Source organism: Triplophysa dalaica, chromosome 21, assembly GCF_015846415.1.
Source record: "Triplophysa dalaica isolate WHDGS20190420 chromosome 21, ASM1584641v1, whole genome shotgun sequence".
Lineage (NCBI taxonomy): Eukaryota > Metazoa > Chordata > Actinopteri > Cypriniformes > Nemacheilidae > Triplophysa > Triplophysa dalaica.
In genome coordinates, this window is record NC_079562.1 from 3004432 (window position 1) to 3025811 (window position 21380).

Below are 21380 nucleotides of genomic sequence, written 5' to 3' on the forward strand. Positions count from 1 at the left end.
TAGATGTAATTTATTTGTTTAAATCTAGAAGTCAGAGAAACCATACCTTTATATTTATATATTTGTTCATTTTGTTAATTTTACATTAAATTGCATTGTTATGATCAACGCAACAGTCAAGCCATCACATGTCAAATGTATTTGTTGAAACGTTTAATTTTCATTTAACAAAAAATATAATATTTTACATTCCTCGTGTCTTTTTTTCATACAATTTGCAGTTTTAGTTATTGCAGGTCAAGTTTTCTCATAACAGCTGACACCTGAAATCCATCGTTCAATCTATGATAATAATGGCGTAAGTGAGTCCTGCCTGTCGCAACATTCAACATCTACATATCGTTACCAACCAACCAAAGCATGTTGAATATTAACGGACAGACACTCGATTCCTTAAATGAACAGCTGTTTTCTCCAAAAGCGATTTATTCAGTGTAGTGAGGCTTCTCTTCCATTGACATCCATTAAAATAAACTGTCTCTGGTCTCCTTTTGCGTAACGGGGTTAGCATTGGACGTTACGCGTTTTTGACTGAAGGTTGCAGGCTTTCCTTTTGGCTTTGATTTAGACTCAAGGTCCACACACAATCCATCGATTAGGGTGTGGTTTATCTTTAAAGGTTAATCATTTCAGACTCGGTATTAATTTCCATCCAAAAATGTACACAAAATTATCAATATAGTATTTTTGTTTAGAAAATAGTATTATTGTTCTTTACTTCTTTTGAATATTCTTTTGTAGAAAGTAAAAAGGTAAAAATAATTTAATTAAACAATAAAATGGGCTTTCATTTCAGCTACCCTATACTAATATAAAATCTCTAAAATTGAAATAAAATTTGTATATATATGTATATCTGTGTACCTTTTCCTATAATATTGAATCGATTTGTATCATGTGGTTATTGTGAATCAATCAAATAAATAAACATAATACACTTTTTAAAAATGTTTAACATTTAATATACAAGATACTATATGAGTTTTAAAGACATGTATTCATAAGTCCGAGTGTTGCTGATGCTGCAGATCGATGCACGGGCGGGGCCATACCGTGACGTCACAAGGGATAGCCGACGGACGGGAGGTGGAAAGATTCAAGAACCGGGGAAGACCAGAGACGAGTGATAACAACTGAGAGATGACTGCGCCAAAAAAGGCACAAAAATATGAAACCTTAACAAGCAGCGTCCACATGATGTGTCGTTCAGTGTGCCGTTTTCACGTCGACCCTACCTCGTGCAGTAACACATGAAAAGCATTCCCGACAAAGGTACTATTTGTGTTTGCCTTTGCATGCCTTCACAAAGAACAATGAGTATCCGTCGTATAATCTTCACCCTGTATGCAAATTATTTTAAAATTATGTTTCCACCGAACTGCACAGTTTGGTCCGAGAAAAAAACGTAAACACGTTTACCTCTCCAAGCATTTCATCTATTATTAAACACTGTTATGAATAAAGGATTTTGTTCATGCATGCGTTAAAAAAGCGATAGAGGTCACCAGAAACATGGTATATTTCTCAGAAGTGTGAAGAAAAAACAGCAGTTGTTCGTTTTGCCTTCTCAGCTATGGGCAGACCACATGTGCAATGCGCATCATGACAGGAGAGCTGCGCATGGGTTGCAGTACATCGTGTGCACGAGGGGAAGTGTCATATAACTGACCTCAATGCCGTTTTTGTAACTGCTTTGCTAATTTAATTTTGAAACCTCCTTTCTGACACTTTGCATGGCTCCACACATGATTGTCTTGTTTATTTGCCCAACAAAAAGGCAATGTCATCACGACCCAAGTGTTCTCTGGGCTGCCCGTGTGCTTAAGAGGTGATCGATTGCTTTCCTTGAATTTTTCATTGACTCTTTCCCCCCTCTGGATTTCTCAGTGTGAGTTGGAACTAAGGGCTTAGTGCAATGTCATCTCCCGGAATGGGCACCCCGAGCGACCCCTTGTTGTCCAGTCCTCCAGGGGGGAAGTTTGGGACCGCCCAGGACGGCACATGGAGACCAACGCTGTCCAAGACGTCTAGTTTCCCATCATCCACAACGCGGCACCTCAGTCACAGAGCAAACAACTTCCAGAGGCACCCCAAACGAAGGAAACTGATTGGACCGTCTCCGCCTCCACCTCCGAACACCCCGTGCCCTCTGGAACAGCTGGACTTGAGCGAGCTGCCTCCGAGACGCACGTTCAATGAGCTTCTCTTCAATGGATGCGTTCTGTTTGGTATTGAGTTCAGTTACGCTATGGAGACGGCGTACGTCACACCTGTACTTCTACAGATGGGGCTGCCCGATCAGTTCTACAGTCTTGTATGGTTTATCAGTCCAATTTTAGGTAAGCGACTATATATTTTTTTACATTTGTTAAGCCAGCAGTTAACCAGTTAGATTGAGGTGAAAAAAGAACCCCATTATTAAATCACTCTGCTTTCCTCATCCTACAGTAGAAGGTACCGTATGATCCGAAATGTGTTTTTTGTTCTGTTTTCTTTCGTATTTCTCAGGATTTTTGGTGCAGCCTTTCCTTGGAGCCTGGAGCGATCGATGTACATCTCGTTTTGGTCGCAGGAGACCTTTTATTTTCGCTTTGGCGATAGGTGAGCAATTTCAAACAAAGTGAGAAAGTTGCAACTACTGTTCCAAGTTTTATCGCCCCATTTTGACCGCCAGCAACACCCAGTTAGGCCAGGCCATTAATTTCAATGGAGTGCAGGCGATATGAGTGACAGGAAGTGGGCGTGTCTAGAGACGCGGCAATGTTGAGATTTGTCTCTCGCTAGTCTCCGCTACGAGGTTGTTAAAAGGCGTTTCTAGCTTTGGTTGCTCTAGTAACGTTTATTAACAAACCCTGCATTAACTGACGAGAGACGGATAACGTGAGCTCCGTTGGTAGGCGCTCCCGAAAGTCGCTCATCATTTGCATAAAGTTGAGCAAATCTCAACTTTGTCATGTCGCTAGACAGGCCCACTTCCTGTCGCCAATGGTCACTATCGTCGGAAGGCTTTGGCTCTCCATTAAAATGAATTTGTTTTGCTTGACTGTCGATGGCCGTCTGAACTCTGTCCGAACTGCTGTAAGAAAAAAAATAAGTATACTTTTTTCAGTCTACTTCACTCTTTTGATGGGCATGTACAGTATAGTGAAGTATTATAAGTATACTTGGCTTGTAGTTGTGTTTACTTTTTAGATTCACATAGATTTCACATAGTTTTACATACTGTCTTATGAATGTACAGTTTATAGTAGCAAGTCCATTTTGGGGTGAAATAGCTTATAGTAAATAAATTATGCGTGAAACTGAAGCTGATCTTCTTTGTATAGAGTGAAAATAGAAGTTTACTTTAAATTTACTTGAAGTACACTTAATGTATATTTCATGTATGAAAATTAATACATAAATGGGAATATACAGTATATAGTATACTTACATGCAGAAATAATATATCAATTATAAGTGTATTTCAAAGAGAAAATAAGTATAGAAACTACTAAACTGATAGTTTATTTAGCATATACTTCAAAGTGGACTTTTGTTAACTAAAAAGTATTAAACTAGTGAACTTCAGTACCAGTAAACTTAAGTTCACTTTCAGTTTAAAATAAAATTTAGTTGTGAACTTAAAGTTTACTTAAAAGTTTATGTTTATAACAGTAACCAAGAGGCCACTGTTTAGTTGCAAATAGTGTTGAAATAATACACTTACAAGTACATTGCTAGTATACTGCTATTGGCTTAGTACATAAAGTATTCTTAAAAACATTCTTGAACTGTACTTAGGTAAACTCAATAAAATTATCTTAAAGTATGCTTATTTTTTGTAGGGGTGTTTCCATGTAACCTGTATTACATCTGTTGTGTCTCCAGGAGCTCTTATGGGTCTCACACTGGTACTGAACGGTCGGGATATCGGATCAGCTGTGGCGGACACCGCCATTGATCATAAGTGGGGCATCGTGCTGACGGTGTGTGGTGTGGTTTTGATGGACTTCAGTGCCGACTCGGCTGATAACCCCAGTCATGCGTACATGATGGATGTGTGTAGCCCGGAGGACCAGGACAGAGGACTGAACATACACGCCCTTCTGGCAGGTTCGAGTAAAACAGATGCCTATTACTTACCAACAACGGATTTAAGTTTTGAACCATGTTGCTTCTGACTTTGAATGTTTTTTTTCTCATGCTGTGTGATACCTCAACGTCTATATACGTCTAGATAATAAAATGACTGTCGCCTCTGTAATGCAGGTCTCGGAGGCGGGTTCGGCTACATCGTGGGCGGCATTAACTGGGACCAAACCCAGTTCGGAAAGTCAATGGGCGGTCAGCTCCGCGTCATATACCTGTTCACCAGCGTCACCCTCGTCGCCGCCACGGCTATGACCCTCTCAAGTATTCCTGAGCGACCTCTACCGCAATTTCAGCCTCAAACGAGAATCAATCGAAACCTCAAGAGCCCCAACCTTCACCTGCCACCGTCTCCGCCCCCGCCTCCCGGAGCAGCTACAAACATGGACAATGAAGAAGAAGATGCAGTATACAGCAGCCGGTTCTCCAGTCGCCGCTACCAGGATCCATTAGGCCATTCAAGCAGCGCCAACGCACGGCTCTATGCCGGCCTCACCAGCCCCATCTCCCCCCTGAGTCCTCTCACCCCCAAATACGGCAGTTTCATCAGCCGAGACAACTCGCTTACGGGGATCAATGAGTTCGCTTCCAGCTTTGGCACCTCTTATATAGACAGAGTATTGATTGAATGCTACACTGGACAGCAGACTCCGCTGCCTTTAGAATCGGACGTAATGGCTCTGCCTCTGCCGCCAGGGGAAACGCCTCCACCTCAAGGCCCCCAATCAAGCCAATGGCTTGGCACGAATGAACCAGTTCAGCAAAACAAACTCTCACAGGCTAATGGAGAGTTGTTTGCAATAGAGGAGTTGCAAGTTAATGAGCAGAAACAAGCCATTGAACCTGCAGAGCAGTGTAATGAAGCCCTGCAGGGTGCCTCGGGGTCACATCGAGGAAGTACTTCAGGGATACTGAAACGCCCCCAGAGTCTGGCCTTAGTGGAAGACCCGCTTATCGACCCGAGCGATGAGCTGGAGAACGGTCGAAGACGCACTGTCACCTTCAGTCAACAGGTTTGTCTTATCATGTAAAAAAAAACATATTTAAGTTGTGTGCACAATTTGGCACAATACTTGATACTTATAATGCATAAATTCAATAATATGTTTATTTTTAAAAACAGTTTTAAATTAATAACTAAAAGTGTTTGTTTAAATTAATCTGTATGTATATTAATAATGAAAAAGGGGAGAAAAATCCAAATTAATTTGAACAAAAATCTAGCTAAACAGTAAGAGAGAGCTTCTTAAAGAGACAGTTCACCCAAAAATAAAAATTCCTTCATCAAGTATTCACCATAATGTGGTTAAAGGAACAGTTTACATTTAAGAACTTGTATGACTCTTTTTTAACACAAAAGATATTTAGAAAAATATCAGTGATTTTGGGTTCATACAACAGATGTTAGTGGGATCTTCTTTTGTGCTCTGTAGAAGAAAGTCATACAGGTTCTTATCATTTCATGAAAATATTGCAGCGTTTATAGTAAAATCAATGTCGGCCATTTTCTTATTAAAATTCATGTACCCTCATAATCTTCAGTTAAAATCTGAAAATGCAATTCTGCCCTGAAATGATCATCCATCTGACGTAAATGAGACGGCTTGGAGGAGCATCCGTTAACTCCTCCCCTTCAACTGTCAGTCTGCTGCTGGTTTCGTTTCAAAATCAATACAAAAGCTGTTTTTACTCATCCAATCAATTCGCAGTGAAACACGCAAGCCACGCCCGCTAATTTTCTCCTTTAAAATCACTTTTTTTACTCGGAAATGTGTCTGAAAACGGAAGTTAAGATGATCGCAACATCCGGTTCACAGGGACTTTAAGACATAAATGTTGATGGAGATCACGTGTTGGCCGCTCAACGTATAGAATTGAAAATACAAATCAACATAGCTTTACAAAACATATCAGCATTTTTGTTTCACAATATCATTATTACCTTAAAATGAATGCAGTTGTCTTTCCAGTGCTGACATACTTCCTTTTGAAACGGATGGTTTTAATATTCAGAAAAGCCTTTAGCTTTCCATTATCTGCTGTTAGCTAATGGTGGTCAAAAGCAGGATGTATTGGAGAATGCATTCATTGAGTGCATGATGAGGCATTGATATTCAAGCAATTCTTTGAAAGAAAAGGTTCATTTTTTTGAAAGTGCATTGCTATATAAATCTTCTGAAACATATTCAAATTAATGTTATAGTCTTTTTAAATACATATCATGTGTTTGTATATATTTTTAGGTGGCAAATATATTGCTGAATGGGTTGAGATATGACAGTGATCTCAGTGGCATTACAGAGAGAGCAGACAATCAGATGTCAATAAAGCTGCTCTGTACTGCCATCTACAGGATGCCTCCGTGTTTACGAAGCCTGTGCACCAACCATTTTCTGGGTAATACATGTTTGAAATTTCATTAGCTTCTGGTACACAAAATGTCTGAAGCTAATGTCAGTGTCCTTTTTTTCTTTTGTGCATGTTTTTTCTATACTAAGTTTAGGGTCAGTGAAGTGTTTCACTGAAAATCACCTGTTAGAAATGAGTTCTGTAGTAAAATATATAATAATTGCGCGACATTTTAGGTTTGTTTCATTATGAAACTAAAGTTGTATTCTTCAAAAGTATTTTTGTACCGATGAGGGAAACCGCAGACCTCAAGTGCTTGAGAAAATGACTATAAAACATTTCTGCAAATTTTAGACATGAACATTTGAGAAGCTGGAGGAGAGATTACATTTATTGTATTCAGTAGTTTGGATGTGTTTACTGTCATTTCTCAAATGTGAAAAAGAATATAAAAAGGAATGAGTATTTTGTTAGTTTATAGTTAAATGCTACAAGACTGAAAAGGCTGTAATAGCTAACTATACCTCACACAAATACACTAGTTTGATCTGCTCCATGTGTGTTTTAGGTTGGTTATCATTCGAGGGGATGTTGCTCTTCTACACTGACTTCATGGGTGAAGTGGTATTTGGTGGCGATCCGAAGGCCCCCCACGATTCTGAGGCGTACGAGCGCTACAATGCAGGCGTCAGTATGGGCTGCTGGGGCATGTGCATCTATGCATTCAGTGCTGCGTTTTATTCAGGTCTGCACACGTGTGAACATGAAACCTGCGAGATCTATTGAGAAATGTTGCCATCAGTATTTATTTATACGCTTTTCTTCATCTTGCAGCCATTCTTGAGAAGCTGGAGGAGAGGTTCTCTCTGCGTTCTTTGTACTTTTTCGCCTACCTGGCGTTTGGATTGGGCACAGGACTGGCCACGCTCTCCACCAACCTTTACGTGGTGCTGTCTCTGTGTGTGACGTACGGAGTCCTCTTCTCTTCTCTGTGCACGCTGCCTTACTCTCTGCTCTGTGAATACTACCAGAGCCCTCAGGTGAGAACAAGAACAGCCTCAAAAAATCTGTCATTATGAACCAGCTTGGATGTCATTTAAAAAATGGTGTTGAACACAAAATGTTAATAAAATGACTAGTTTGATTTTCTTACAAACAACAGATGATGACTAATAGCTACACAGCAAAAAAAAAATTCCAGTAAAAATATTGAAACATTCGTAAATCGAGATGTACTTTCTTGAGAAGCCACAGGGCCCAAGTCATTCTTGTTTCAATTGATCAACTGATCACAACATAAGTCTTGTTTTTTGAATAATTGTTCAAAATTAAGTTAGTTTGGGCTTAAATGAAGAGAAATGTCTACCAATGGGGTAGTAAAAAACAAACTTGATTGAAAGGAAAACTTTTTTTAAACATAAACTCATGTAATTTTGAGATTTTTTCAGGAAACAACACTTATCTTATATAAGAATGTTTAGATATTTGTACTTGAAAAAACAAAATACTAAGAAATTCATATTTTGCAGTTTATGAAACTCCCATAAAGATTTCACAAAACTCGTTAACTGATAAAGTTCTTATAATGGTTAGTCATTTTATCCTGTTAGGGCCTGTCCCAATAGCAAAACTTGATGCGGAGGTGCTTTACGCACATTAAAAATAATTCTGGATTGTGTTCAACCCAAGGTTGGGTCAAATTATCACTAACGTCTTCATTGAAACTAATGCGATTCATTTCTGGCCTTTCTTAAATGTGGCTTTATGTACCATTGACCTCCACGTGTGCTTCTCTGCAGTTCTGTGGTTCATCCGAGAATGGGACCCGTCGCGGCATGGGGGTGGACATCTCCCTGCTCAGCTGCCAGTACTTCCTGGCACAGATCTTGGTTTCCGTGGCGATGGGCCCGTTGACATCGCTGGTGGGAGGGGCCCAGGGCGTGATGTACTTTTCGAGTCTGATGTCGTTTGTGGGCTGCCTGTATTCCTCACTGTGTGTGGTGTACCACTTGCCGCCGCCCGAGGGTGAGCCTCCCCTGAGCGAGACCCAACCGCTACTGGTGCACATTTAGATTGGTTTTCTCACACTGTACACGTAGGGTCCAAAATGAACACACGGCAAGTAAAATTAAATTAAACACAACTTTTTTAGGAGTTAAACATGGCAAGGGTTCAATAAATAAATAATTAAAATCGAGACTTTGGTAGTCTAAATTAAAGATCAACCACTATCATGCATCTTTAAACAACTTGGACTTCAGTAGGAAATGTCTTTATAGGTTAAATCACATTTTTGGATGACGTTAGGCCAGACTCACTCAAATGAGACATGATGTGTTTTGACACAAATATAAGACAGCAAAACAATGACATTTTGTCGTTTTCCCCGACAGGCATATTTGAAAAGAAACCTGTCAAAGCCTTTCTCTCATAACCACCCGTTTGCTGGTGTTTCAAAGTCAATTTTGGACCCTGTGCACAAACAAACAGTTCAGAGATTTCGCGCTTGCTTCAAATTTCCCCTTCTTACTCGACACACGTATGCAGTACTGGAGATGTGAGAGAGGCTAAAACAGCTGCAATCTGCGACGATGCATCCCAGTCTCAATGTTAGCATGCTGCAACAACGACTGCATGACTGCGAGCTTGTGGCGTACCGACAGAGACGCGTGACACCTGAATAATTTCATCCGGCTTGTACATATGTGATATGTTTTTTACTGTCACTTCCTCGTAACGGAGGAATCTAAAACAGTTTTTAGCACTCAACATGTCTTTTTGGTCAGCTACTTGTTAAATTTCAATGCTTTTAATAAAAGTGAACCCCTCTCACATATCCAACCCAAATCTACGCTCTGTTCTTGTCCAAATGTTTACGATGTTTGTTTGCATGGAAAGCCTTATGCAGGCCTCTGTTTCAAACTGGATGACAGTAAAACAGAGAACATGTGTGTGTCTATTGGTTCCTCGGTTTGTATTTATTCTTCTTACAGAATACTACATACACGCACAAACCCAGCCACACTATGAATACGAAGATCTCCGCATGTTTGCCATAACGCAACATGGCTCGTAGCTTGACACCGTTGGATGCTGCAATGACATATAAGAAAACCATAAATGCCACATTTATGCCTTACTGAGCCATGTCATGGACCGCACGCTGTCATGCCTGCTTCCCTGTGGTCTGGCAGAATGGTTGTAATGACAGTCGTTCTTGTCATCATCAGGCAGAACGGACGTTGAGGCTGCTGTATGAGTGACTGCAATATGGAAACAGAGGCCGCATGTGGACGAACAAGCCAAACGTGTTGTTTGGTGACGAGCAACATTTCTGGACAACAAATGCGGACCCTTCATCAGAGCACTTTTAACTGTGCGCTTGTATTGCCATGCATCATTTTTGTTTGTTTGTTCTGTCTGTACACCTGTCAGGGGTGACGTTGAAGCTGTGCAATACACGCCGCAGAAAACATCAAACTTATAATAACTCGTGTTCACCAGGTAGGAACCTCAAGCTAATAAAGAACTGAATCAACAATCATCACTTTCTCTTCCTCCGTCGTGTCTACATAAACAGATAGTGAACGAGGGTATTTGCTTAAAAAAGTGAGAAAATATAAAGTTGCATTGAATTTTAAACGTTTAATATTTGTTCAAGGGCCGAGATTGTATTCTATGGGTAGTAGTACACTACTTTGTTAGAATGTAATGACACGGTCCCGACCACCAGAGGGCGTAGTGGCAATATAAACTGTTGGAAGTCAAAATAACAAAAAGCTATTGTGGTTTTACATTCAACGTGAAACATTTGAACACCAGTTACAAGGTCAATCCTACAAATGCATTTGCAAAGAAGCCATAGACGAGCACTTGTTCAGTCTCATTTCAACTCAAGAAGATTCAAGAACCAAGAAAACACAGGAGGCAGTCGTTTGAAAAAGACGAGACTGATTTTATTTATAATCCTGAACCAAACTATACAAAGCAGTGGTCAAAAAGCAACCAAAAACACAATCATAAAAAAAGATTTGCTTGAAGGACTGAAGGAACACCAGTACCACCATACTGTTTTCTGTTATAGATGCATTCTGCACTTCCCATATAAAACACAATGATAAAACAAAAATCCTAAAACTGTACATAAGGATAGAAAAGATACAATCCTTTTAAATGCATATGGAACAAAAGACCAAAATTGTTTAAGATTTAAAAAGGGGTTAATTAACATGTTAGAGGCCAGTCAGAAAAGGGGACGGGCGATCGGTGTTGTCCGATGAAACCTTCTCATATAAACGAGCCATCTGTTATGTTAACTGATCTGCCAAATCGTGGGATTACTTTCTAGCAGCACAACCAGGTTAAACATTGTATATTAGCCCCAGCTTAAAACTTATCTTTGGTCTTTAATGAATCTGAAACATTACTCATGGAAATGACAGAACCTTCGGCTTTCAGTTGCTTGTGTGTGTGTGTGTCCGCTGGTCAAATAACAGAGTAGAATGTGTGCTTGTTAAACTCATGCCAACGTAAACTCTTAACCTTAAACGTTTCTTTTGATACAGGGTTCTAACATGTTGGTCCTACACCAATAAATAAGGTCGTACAAAAAGGGACAAGGTTGCGATGTTATGGGCCTCAGTGCAATAAAAAGGTCTTGTAGCGGCAAAAGAATGTCTGTGAAATATACAGAAAGCACAAACTCTACTAGGTCGGATTGACCATACAGACAGAGCTACTGAAGGGCAGGCGGAACTCTTAAGCTTTGACTTCGGCCTTTTTGGAGTCTCCGTTCTCCTCTGTCTTCTGTTTCTTTGTTTCGACTACCTCCTTCAAAAAGCAAGCAAACATAAGAGTGTCAGAATGCTGGAAACGGCCATGTCTGCTTCCGTGATGCTGAATAGTATGAAAACATTAAGTATGGAAAGTTTAACCCAAACCTACCTCCTCTTCTGCCGGACGCTTCACGGGTGGTGCGTCTGCCTCTTCCTTAGCATCGTTCTCCTCCTCCTCTACCTCTCCTTCTGGTGCTGCTTAACAAAAACACAAATATTATTTATTAGAGATTCTTAAGGAGGATTTGCACAAATATTAGAAGATAAAAGCAAAAAAATTAAATAAAAACTAACCTTCCTCATCCTCGCCGCCCTCTTCGTCTTCCTGAGCTTCTTTCTCATGTGAAGCGCCATTAGTCTACAGAAAGAAAACAACATGAGTGAAACCGATACAAAGTCTGTAAGTTCACCGGATGAGGTGGAGATTTGTGATAATCTGTAGAGTCATCATAATCACAGATAATTTCCCAGACAGTTATGTTAATGACTATTGAAGCCACGTGCAGCTCAGCTCGTGAGAAAACACATCAAAATGCGCAGCCCCAAAGCTGTCTCCACGCAAGATGCATCTGTGTCAGTTCTCGAACCCCAAACAAAGAGCAGCAGGGGGAAGGGGCCCTCCAACACCTGCGCAACGAGCGAGTGCTGCAGGACAAAAGCCACAAGGCCTGCTGGGAAATACTCAACGCTTACTCACTGTTCCATTTCCATTGGCAGGTGCCTCTTCGCTGCCATTTTCCTTTGCAGCCTCCTTGGTCTCTTCAACCACCTCCTTCTTTTCTTTCAGTTCCTGAAACGAAGCGAAGGTTTGTCGGTTAATAAATAAACCTCATGACATCGTGACGCAGTTGACTGCACACCGTTGGAGAATTTTCATGTTATAGGGGAAAGTTTGCTTTCTAGAGCGTCTTCTACACCCACACATACAGATGAACCACAGACCACACACACCAGCTGGCTTGATGCCTATTAAAATACATTAAATGGCAAAGGAACACCAAGGGCAGATGTGTAAAAAAAGAGCATATATAGGTCAGGTTTTAAATAACTTAGTTTTGAAAAGATTGTGTTTTGTGAAAATTACCGTAGTATCACTACAGCAACCTTAGTGCAACTATGGTATTTATAGTAAAACCATAGTAACCGCAAATGTACCACTGCCCCATTACAGCTGCCCTATTTTAACAGTGATTTTTGTAGCAGGGTAATTCAGTTTTTTTTTTAATCGCCAAATCACGATTAATTCACTTTAATTATAATAAAACGGCCGATTATTTTCCACGACACCACACATGCTGTCTTAATCCGCGTAAAAATTTCCCACAACCCCCATCATTTCCACGCTTTCTCAATTTAACCTATTGTACGCGCGCACATGTCGGGGTCACTTCGGGTTATTTCGCGCCTCCTCGTCCGCCCCCCTTTCTTCTCCCGAGGAGATCGTACACGCGCATGCGCGCTCACAAGACGAGCTGGAAACAAAAGGAGGGAGGAAGCGGGAGCGCGCGCCGGTGTAACGTGCTCGGAGGAGACTGGGGGCGGGTGGCGCGAACACCGTTAAGCACGCGGCGGAAGATGTTCCCGCCTATTCGCGCGGCGAAGATCAAGAGCCTCGACTCGAGCCAAGAAGAATTGAAAACGAGAAAGAAAGGGACACTGTTCACGATTTTACTCACCCCGTCACCCTGAGAGGAACGATGCTGAATACACAAGTCACATTCAAACATCACAATACGTTCAAATCATTGCATTTCATTTATTTTGAACAAGTTAATTACTGTATAATTATCCGTAATTTTGCACGAGACACGGCGCGAGCCACCAACAGACAATAGCGGTATGGTATTTAGACGAATATCACCACATTAGGACAAAAGCGATTTAACGGTTTCTTGAGCACTTCATATATACATTCGTGAGGAAAATATAACGTTTTCAGTTCAAAAAGTGTCTCATTGACTGGACGCATTTCGCGTTTTCAGACAAAGCAATTTAACGCTACTCAAATGTAAAACGTCAATTAAACTTACCTTTGCGGTGACTTCGGGGACGGTGGTTGTGTCGACAGCGGTATCAGCCATGGTAATTTATAGAGGGACTTTAAAGAAAAATGTCCAAATAAAGTGTGGTAAGTGTACGGGCAAAGGTGAGGTAGGAGACGGTCGGACGTGAGGAGGAAGAGTGAATCAAATCCGACTGAACCTGAGAACTGAAAGGCGCGTCGACCGCAGCAGCAACCTTACTGACATCTGATTGGACGTGCGCGCAAGAACGTAAACCCGTCCTTTGATTTGATTGGAGGAGAGAATGCCAATTGTTTCCGAAGTTCCGCCTTTCGCCCGTCCCACCTATAATGCGCTCTTGCTGTCTGATTGGCGGGGTCGTTCGTTTACCTTTCACCCGGCCTTTTAAAATAATGTTATATGGAGGATCTGGTGACCCCGATTTAATTTCTTTACGCTAGTCTTGTGTTGGAGACTTGTTTTAGGGCTTTTCGTCGTTGGAAGATGAATGTAAATTAATAAAGAAATCTATATTATATTTGTTACGAGTAAACTAATCTGCACATCAATACAATACGATAATGAAAATGCGAATATTATGTTTCTATATGTATCTTCCCTTTTATTCTCACCACCTTTGGTCTTGTTTTCACTCAGAATAATTGATTAACAGTGCGCATGTTTGTTTTGTTTGGAAATTGTTCGACTCATTCATTTACATTGAATAATGTATTACATGCTTTTGTTCAAACTTGTCTTTTGTATTTTATCCATGAATAAAAAAACAACTTCCACCGGTATTGTTACAATGGCAAACATCAAGGTTTTGAAAAATAATATTGTAGAGAAGCTGTAGAGCAGAGTTATAACATTTTTAACCGTTTGCCTTAAACTTTCTTTTGACCTCATTTCTCCAAGTATCTGCTATGTACCTTCCTCCAAGCCTGCCTGCATAGATGAATTCAATCTTCTTAGGAGGCTTTGTTTACAGCCCGGTTTTAATTAGCATGTTGTATTCTGAGGCCATTGTGTCCCAGATGGAGACGCACCAGGCAGCTGTTTCATTCACAATGAGAAGTCACACTTAGATGCTAACATGTCTATTCCGTACCATCAAACATATAAGCACAGATAACCAACAGATTTATGGTTTAAAAGATAAGCCACCCAGCCGTTCCCCTATCTGTCACAGGGAAAGTAGCCTACCTGTTGCACTAGGAAATGCAGTTAACATTTAACCCTAGTTCCCCTTTTCAGGGGCTGAAATGAGTCAAAACTTACGTAATACGTGCACTTATGTACCCTTTATGTAGAACATAAACAAGTCTAGGACTAATTTTCATCAAAATGGATTAAGGATTCATGTTTTACTTTGAAATGTCCATACATCAGGGTTTATCAGGTTTGTTCTCTTTGTGCTTTGAGATAAAGACCCCCCCCATCTGAACCTCATCAGATCTGTCATACTGTGGTAACAAAGCCCACTTGGTGGTCACAGATGGTGAGGACCTATACGGTGTGCGTTGTGAGGGGTCAGCATGCAGTCTTTGTTTTATCAGATGGAGTGCATGCAGGACTAGACCACTGATTTAAACCCTCCAGTTTGATTTAAATGTCAATGAGAAGTTGAATAAAGCCCTATTTGGATGGGACTAAAACATGTCGTTTAGGCCTATTTGAGTCAATTTTGCATTGAGTTTTTAAACAATCTCAGTAACAAATGAACTTATATTTTGAAAAACTCGAGGACTTGTAAGGTGAGAAAATATTTTAACAGAATTACACTAACAACGAAAATAATATTGTATTAGCATAGTATTTATTTTAATGAAAAAAAAGTTCACATTAAGAGGACATGACCTTTCGAATCTCACCAGAAGCAGCACATTAAATGACATCACACCAATGCTTCACACGCATGTACGTACGCACACACTTTAAAACACAGATTGTGGCTCTCTTTAGATACTTGTTTTTAAGTCAAATGATGTCAAACCAACATTTCCCACAAAATCTGATCCGACAGCTCAAATTATAAATCATTATTATATGTAAGTGTTGGACTGCCTTTATTGTACCGGCTCAATAACTTTTTTGTCTGGAGATTGGCAGGTTGTCAGAAAAGGTGGAGACGTGAAGAGCTGTGCTACCAAATTAATTCATCTTCATAAAGTGCTTGGACGTCAAATCAGTGGAACACGGCACATAGAGGCTCTTTCATTGGGGAAACGAAGACCATATGCAGCGCACAGAAACAGCCGCCCAAAATGTTTCTGCCGTACAAATCCAGACAAGTAGCAGACGTTTTTTTTCCGTTTTTCGGGTTTCTTGTCCAAGCATTACTCATTCCCTGCCACTGGAAAATGGGAGCAATCGGAGAGGAGGGAGTCTTTGTTAGGTCATTTCCTGTTGTTTTTTTCCTCTCAGCCTGCCCAAAGCTAGATTTGTCTCCATGGATACTGGAACAATTCCAACGATTGCCTGCTGGTTTTTCGTTTACTCTTTGATGATGGAAAGCCTCAGAATAACCAGAGATGTGAGGAAGAGAATGGGCCAACATGTTCCTCTAATCCTCAAAATTTCTTTCATGTGCTGCATTCGGTTACAATGTTCTCTCTCTCTCTCTCTCTCTCTCTCTCTCTCTCTCTCTTTCATGCAGGTGATGCAAAGTGTGGTTGCTTTATTTTTAGTAATCACAAAGTAACTTTCTAACAACAGACAAACAAGACAGTTTGTTATTCATTTATTGGTGTAGTGCTGCTTTTCTGATTAGGACAGGACTATCAGGTCAAATCTTTCAATCATTTAAAACCAAATGAACTCCATGCTTCTTTAGTAACTTTACATAACCTCATACTGTACATCGAGTCAGCTTATTTAAAAGTTGAGTTTGTGACTTTCCCTTTGGCCAGTCTATACATTTCGTAGTTGGGAAGTAATTTGCAGTTGCACCTCAATTTCAAGACAAAAAAGCTGCAACCTGACCCCCGGAATTTTAGTGCTTTAGGCAAGTTTGCCAAAAGATCACGGGTCAGGATCAGGGAGGGAATAGGTCACAGTAATTGGGAAAATCAGAGGGAGGGCTCAGTGGTCCAACTGTGTGCTTTTGTCTCAGAACAGCAGTAAACTTTACTCCCATCACTGCTTTCTCATGGATTTATACATACCTGCCAAAAAAGATGGGACGCATCAGATGCATCAGATGGGTTTTCTTACAAAAACACAATTTTGTTTATCAGAAATTATAATCAGCTTTTCAAAGTCACTTGCTGGTGGATATTGATGTCAGCAAAAAGCTAAACAAATTTTCATTTTTGTAACACAAAATGTGTTCAATCAAATCAATCTACAAATCACTTGTAATCAGACCCGGTCCCATTTAACCTACACCCGTGCCCTAAGAACCTTTATTTGTGTCTCTCATTCAGCGTGTGTGCACACTGTCAGACTCCAGGATCGATCCTTTGTGTCCTCAATCCAAGCACACACTTTTTATTGAGTGTGATGCTTTGGAATGTAGCCAATGATTAATCGTGCTCACTGAGGCATGATGGGTAACCAAAACTGACAACAAGGTGTAGATGAATGAAAACAGAGGAATGGCAGTTAAAGTAAACTCATGTAAACTTTAATACAAACACACACGCTTCCATATGAGCATATGTAAGATTTTCATTTTGCAATTACCATAAGATTAGTAACTCTGTGTGTGAAATACAGAAGTGGCCAAAAGTGATGTCCAGCCGGCATATTTCTGCGTTATTTGATTCTAATGAGAAAATATGTGGTGTAGGGATAAAAACATTAAACGTTTAATTTTGTTGGACAAAATTCTTCGGAAATAATGCAACCTGCATGTCTATTTATGGGGTTTTCTAAAATTATATGAGGCATGCACACACTGTAAAAAACAACTACCTGTATATGATTCACTTAAATTTCTTTTACCTATTTAAACTATTTTTTAACAAAATTAACATTCGTCCTCCACAATCTGTAGTGAATTGTACATCATAAAATCCACATATAAAACATAAAATATTAGAAAAAGCTGTATGCAAAAACTTGCACAAATAACACAAACAATTAAGTAAATCTTACTAGTTGTTTTTTGCACAGTAGAAAGCAAGAAACATATTGCAAGCAAACATTGACTGTTTTATTAAGTCATTAAAATTTGTTGATCCTCTCTTTTAGTAATACTTCTAATTCTTCTGGGTCTTGACTTAATAAACTTTGTGCACTGTATCATGTAACTTTTTGCCCCAACCTCCTTAAATTCTTCTCAAAAACGAACTCCAGCATACACCCCAAACACATGAAAAAACGTTTTAATACTTCTTCAAGAATACATTCGCAACTACGTCAACTTTCCAAAGTTGCACATCAGTTTTGGCCAGTATGAAAGAAGTGAGGAGTTGGTGACATGAGTTAACTTTCTCTCTCTCTCTCCCGTCTGGTTTTATTACTGCTGTTCTGTCATACAGTAAGAGACTTGATTATGTGCTTGCATCTCTAATTGCTTTCTGGTGGAAATTTCCATCCTTTCACCACAAGGAGGGTCTTCTAAGCAGTCCCCTCCCACCTGATCCCTGCGTACCTGTGAACGCTGAGATGCAGCTGTGCTTCACCTATACGCAGAAGGAGAATGATCTCACCATCAAAGCAATTCCTCAGAGGACAGTTTTTTCAGAAGTCTGCAGGTCTTAGCAGGTTGTAACCAAAATGAGCGTAGTCCAAATAAAACTCCTCATGTTTCTACATGCGGTCGCCAAATGTTTAAATGTCACAAACTCTCTCAAACTCATTACGTGCCGCATGCCGCAACGCTATTGGATGTCAAAGTCTGAAAAGTGACGAATGAGGTTTTGTCTTACTAGACCCGTATAGTGTTGGTTTGCACTTTGCAGCAGACGGCGGCACGAGGGAATTAAACGAATGCCTAATAATCCAGATGGTGAATTAGCATTTTTCTTTTCAAGTTGCAAATGATGGTTTTCCAGCTGGATTTGATTTGAGACTTATTTTTTAACCAGTGGAATTATTTAAAATACCACTCCGTGTTACATACCATGAGAAAAATGCTGCAAGGTTAACGGTTAAAATAGAAAGGAGTGGAAAACATGCCCAAGACAAACAAGCCCATGCATCCCAAGGCTGGTCTCTATCTGATTTGGTTTCTGATATAGTTTTTGTGTCAAGTTACCATCTGCCAAGACGGTCTTTTAAACTTTTCTGTCTGTTTCTGTTTTCTGAGATTTATTTTAATCTCTAACCCTCATAAGGCAACAGTGATGCTCATCTCATCAAACACGTCTAACGGAGCGAGTTCTGTTGAACTTTGCCACCAGAAAGCTGATGTGATTGAGTTTATGTGTTAGGCCACACTGACCTCAGCTTCTTTGTGAAGCGCCAACAAAGAGCCATCTGCACGACACGCAGCGGAGACGAGAAACATGGACGACTGCTCGGGGGAGGGACAGCAGTTCTGGAAAGAGTTAGAAACAGAACAAAGACAGACGAGAGACAGGAAGAGGATTGGTGGCATAATTCAACCTAAAATAGCAATTCTGTCATAGTTTATTCACTTTAACGTCATTCAAAACCTAAATATGACTATTTGGTCTGCAATGCACAAAAGAAGATATTTAGAAAAATGTCAAATGGTTTTGGAAAGGATGTCCTTTAGAATATCTTCTTTTGTGTTCAGCAGATAGTCAGGTTTGGAAAGACTCATGAGGATGAGTAAATTATGAAAGAGTTTTCATTTTGGCGTGAACTACGCCTTTAAGTCTCTAAATATGTATGTTGAGGTAATTTTGTGGTTAAGGGTAAACCAACTTTGGCTTTCTCGAAGGAGGGTAGAGAACGAAAGCCTGCACACGGTCAAGAAAATGGAGGGCTGCTGTAATCTTTCACAAGCACACTTCCTGAACACGACTGGATGAAGGTAATTAGAGCTCTCAGACTTAGTTAACCCTTTCGTGACTGGTTTTAATAACATTTGGGATCAGACGTGGCAGGCAAACTAAAGGAAAAATCTGAGAAACATTCTGCTTTATGCAATAACTGTGCTCATAAAACATTTATCAACCGCTCCTGAAAGTAAATTTGCAATGCAAAGTGATGACAGAGAACTAGATCTGGGCACTTTTATTTGCTTTAAAGAGAAAATCAAGAAGGTCGAATTGATGCAATCGTGTTGGGAGAAGGGGTGTCACACTTCATCGGTATTGTCAATAACTGCAATATAAAATTGCCACGGCTACCAATATCGCAATTATTCTGCAGGCATGATAATGTAGTAAATAATTCATTACCTTGCTTTTGAGACACAAACTCTCTCTGCTACACTTGTATTTTCATTGGCCAAAAAAAAGAGAAAAGACAAAATAAACAAAGACGCAGACTGGAGAGAGAATATAGCAAGCCGATAGGATAATATTTTTTTACTTTATGGTGATGAGAATTTCGTGGGAATTCTTCTAGCTTTTGAGCATCTGAGATGCTTTTGAACACAAGATATATTTTGTACATGCACGTTTCAATACGCAAACATTGCAATAACCCACCACACAATAATCCCAGTTGAAATCATTTATGAATATATATTTATTACCGGTTATTACCGTAGTGTATACGTGAGTTAATGATGAACAAACAGGTGTGGATGAATGGATTATCCACCAGTAGCTTCATAGTGGCTTGTGTAGATGATCTTACAGATGTTACTTGCTCATAAACGAAGGCTAAACTGGTAGCTACACTGACATTTAAACCTATGCATTCATAGTTATTATCTCATACAAGCACATGCAAATAAAGAGAACAACTGTGGATTTGTCCGCGGCAACATCTAGGGAATGCATGACAATGAATCTAAGCTACAGGTTGAATGAAAAAACTCACATTCAAACACAAACACAGGCTCTGATTGGTCAGGCCAGCACAGGGTCTCAGGTTGCCTAACAACGCAATCAGAATCGGGGGAGGGCTTTTGGGAGGCAGTTTATGGATGGAGAGAAGAAAATACCTGGAATTTTGCCAAAGAAAATAAACAAAGAGAGGAAGAGATTACACACATAGAGCGAGAGAGAGAGAGAGAGAGAGAGAGAGAGAGAGAGAAGACCTTATAAAGGTGTAAATAGAGCACAGAGCATTATCAATCATAAGATCTGACAGGAGAAAAGTGCCTTTGCCTTAAGGAACAACCCTACAAATACACCCTTGTAATACAACCTTACTCAACAACTTTAATGTAGTCAAAGCAATATTTATTAGCAAAATTGCATTAGTTATGAACAAAATACATGGGAATAAAATATGGTATAAAAGCAACTGGAAAACTTGTGTTACATACATTAATGGTGTCCAAATCTACAGATAGACTTATAGGATTCAGAATATCATACTTGCACTCTTTTTTTCACTAACCTAGCAGCTCCCAAGTAACCACCCAGTCTTATGGTGGAAATGCATTATAACACATTAAAGGAAAAGTTTAACCACCAATGAAAATTCGGTCATCCTTTATTCACCCTTATGTCATTTAAAACCCGTACACAACTTTTCCTCTATTCTGCGAAAGGATTTGTGAACTGCAGTGGTTTTGTGTTCAAACAAGTCAACGAGTGTCAGTGTTGTTTGGCTCCCAACGTTCTTCAAAACATCTTATTTTGCGTTCTGCAGAAGACAGAAAGCCATAGGTTTGAATGTTAAGAGGGTGCATGATGAAAGATTTTTATTTTAAGATAAACTATGCCTTTAAAAACCATTAAGCAACCCCCTCAATTTCATTTTCCACACAAAATAAAAATTGCTTTTAATTTGTTTGGTTATTTGACTTTTCAGTTTTGTTTCAGAACAATAAAATAACTTTCACAGACGAACAGAAGGCACACAAACATCACATATGTTCCACACCTTATCTCATCCACCCAAACTAACCCCATATCCTGTTCATTTTTTCTCGGCCTATCTTAACAGCACGCTCACCAGGCCTGGTAAACACTTCCTGTTGGGTCAGTCACAGCCGTTTCTTGTTGGTAACATCTGATTGATT

The 21380-nt window shown here is 39.9% G+C and overlaps 2 protein-coding genes across 4 annotated transcripts; one reads left to right on the forward strand and one right to left on the reverse strand.

Moving 5' to 3' along the window:
• The first annotated feature begins 1031 nt into the window (after window positions 1–1031).
• slc45a1 (solute carrier family 45 member 1) lies at window positions 1032–10010 on the forward strand. Of its 2 annotated transcripts, XM_056734191.1 has the most exons (10): window positions 1032–1272; window positions 1888–2339; window positions 2509–2601; window positions 3871–4095; window positions 4252–5144; window positions 6375–6528; window positions 7049–7225; window positions 7315–7520; window positions 8280–8505; window positions 9711–10010. In XM_056734191.1, exons 2-10 carry the CDS (start codon window positions 1916–1918, stop codon window positions 9737–9739), a joined length of 2427 nt encoding a protein of 808 aa, XP_056590169.1. In that variant the 5' UTR covers window positions 1032–1272; window positions 1888–1915; the 3' UTR covers window positions 9740–10010. The 2 variants fall into 2 exon arrangements, with proteins under 2 accessions (XP_056590169.1, XP_056590168.1); XM_056734190.1 differs by lacking the exon at window positions 9711–10010 and having other exon boundaries at window positions 8280–9321.
• A 404-nt stretch (window positions 10011–10414) lies between these two features.
• si:ch211-222l21.1 (prothymosin alpha) lies at window positions 10415–13538 on the reverse strand. Of its 2 annotated transcripts, none has more exons than XM_056734885.1 (5): window positions 13346–13538; window positions 12013–12105; window positions 11610–11673; window positions 11425–11513; window positions 10415–11310 (listed from the first exon to the last, which is right to left on the reverse strand). In XM_056734885.1, the coding sequence occupies exons 1-5, from the start codon at window positions 13394–13396 to the stop codon at window positions 11239–11241; spliced, it is 369 nt and encodes a 122-aa protein (XP_056590863.1). In that variant the 5' UTR covers window positions 13397–13538; the 3' UTR covers window positions 10415–11238. The 2 variants fall into 2 exon arrangements, with proteins under 2 accessions (XP_056590863.1, XP_056590864.1); XM_056734886.1 differs by having other exon boundaries at window positions 11425–11510; window positions 13346–13534.
• Between the last annotated feature and the right edge of the window lie 7842 nt (window positions 13539–21380).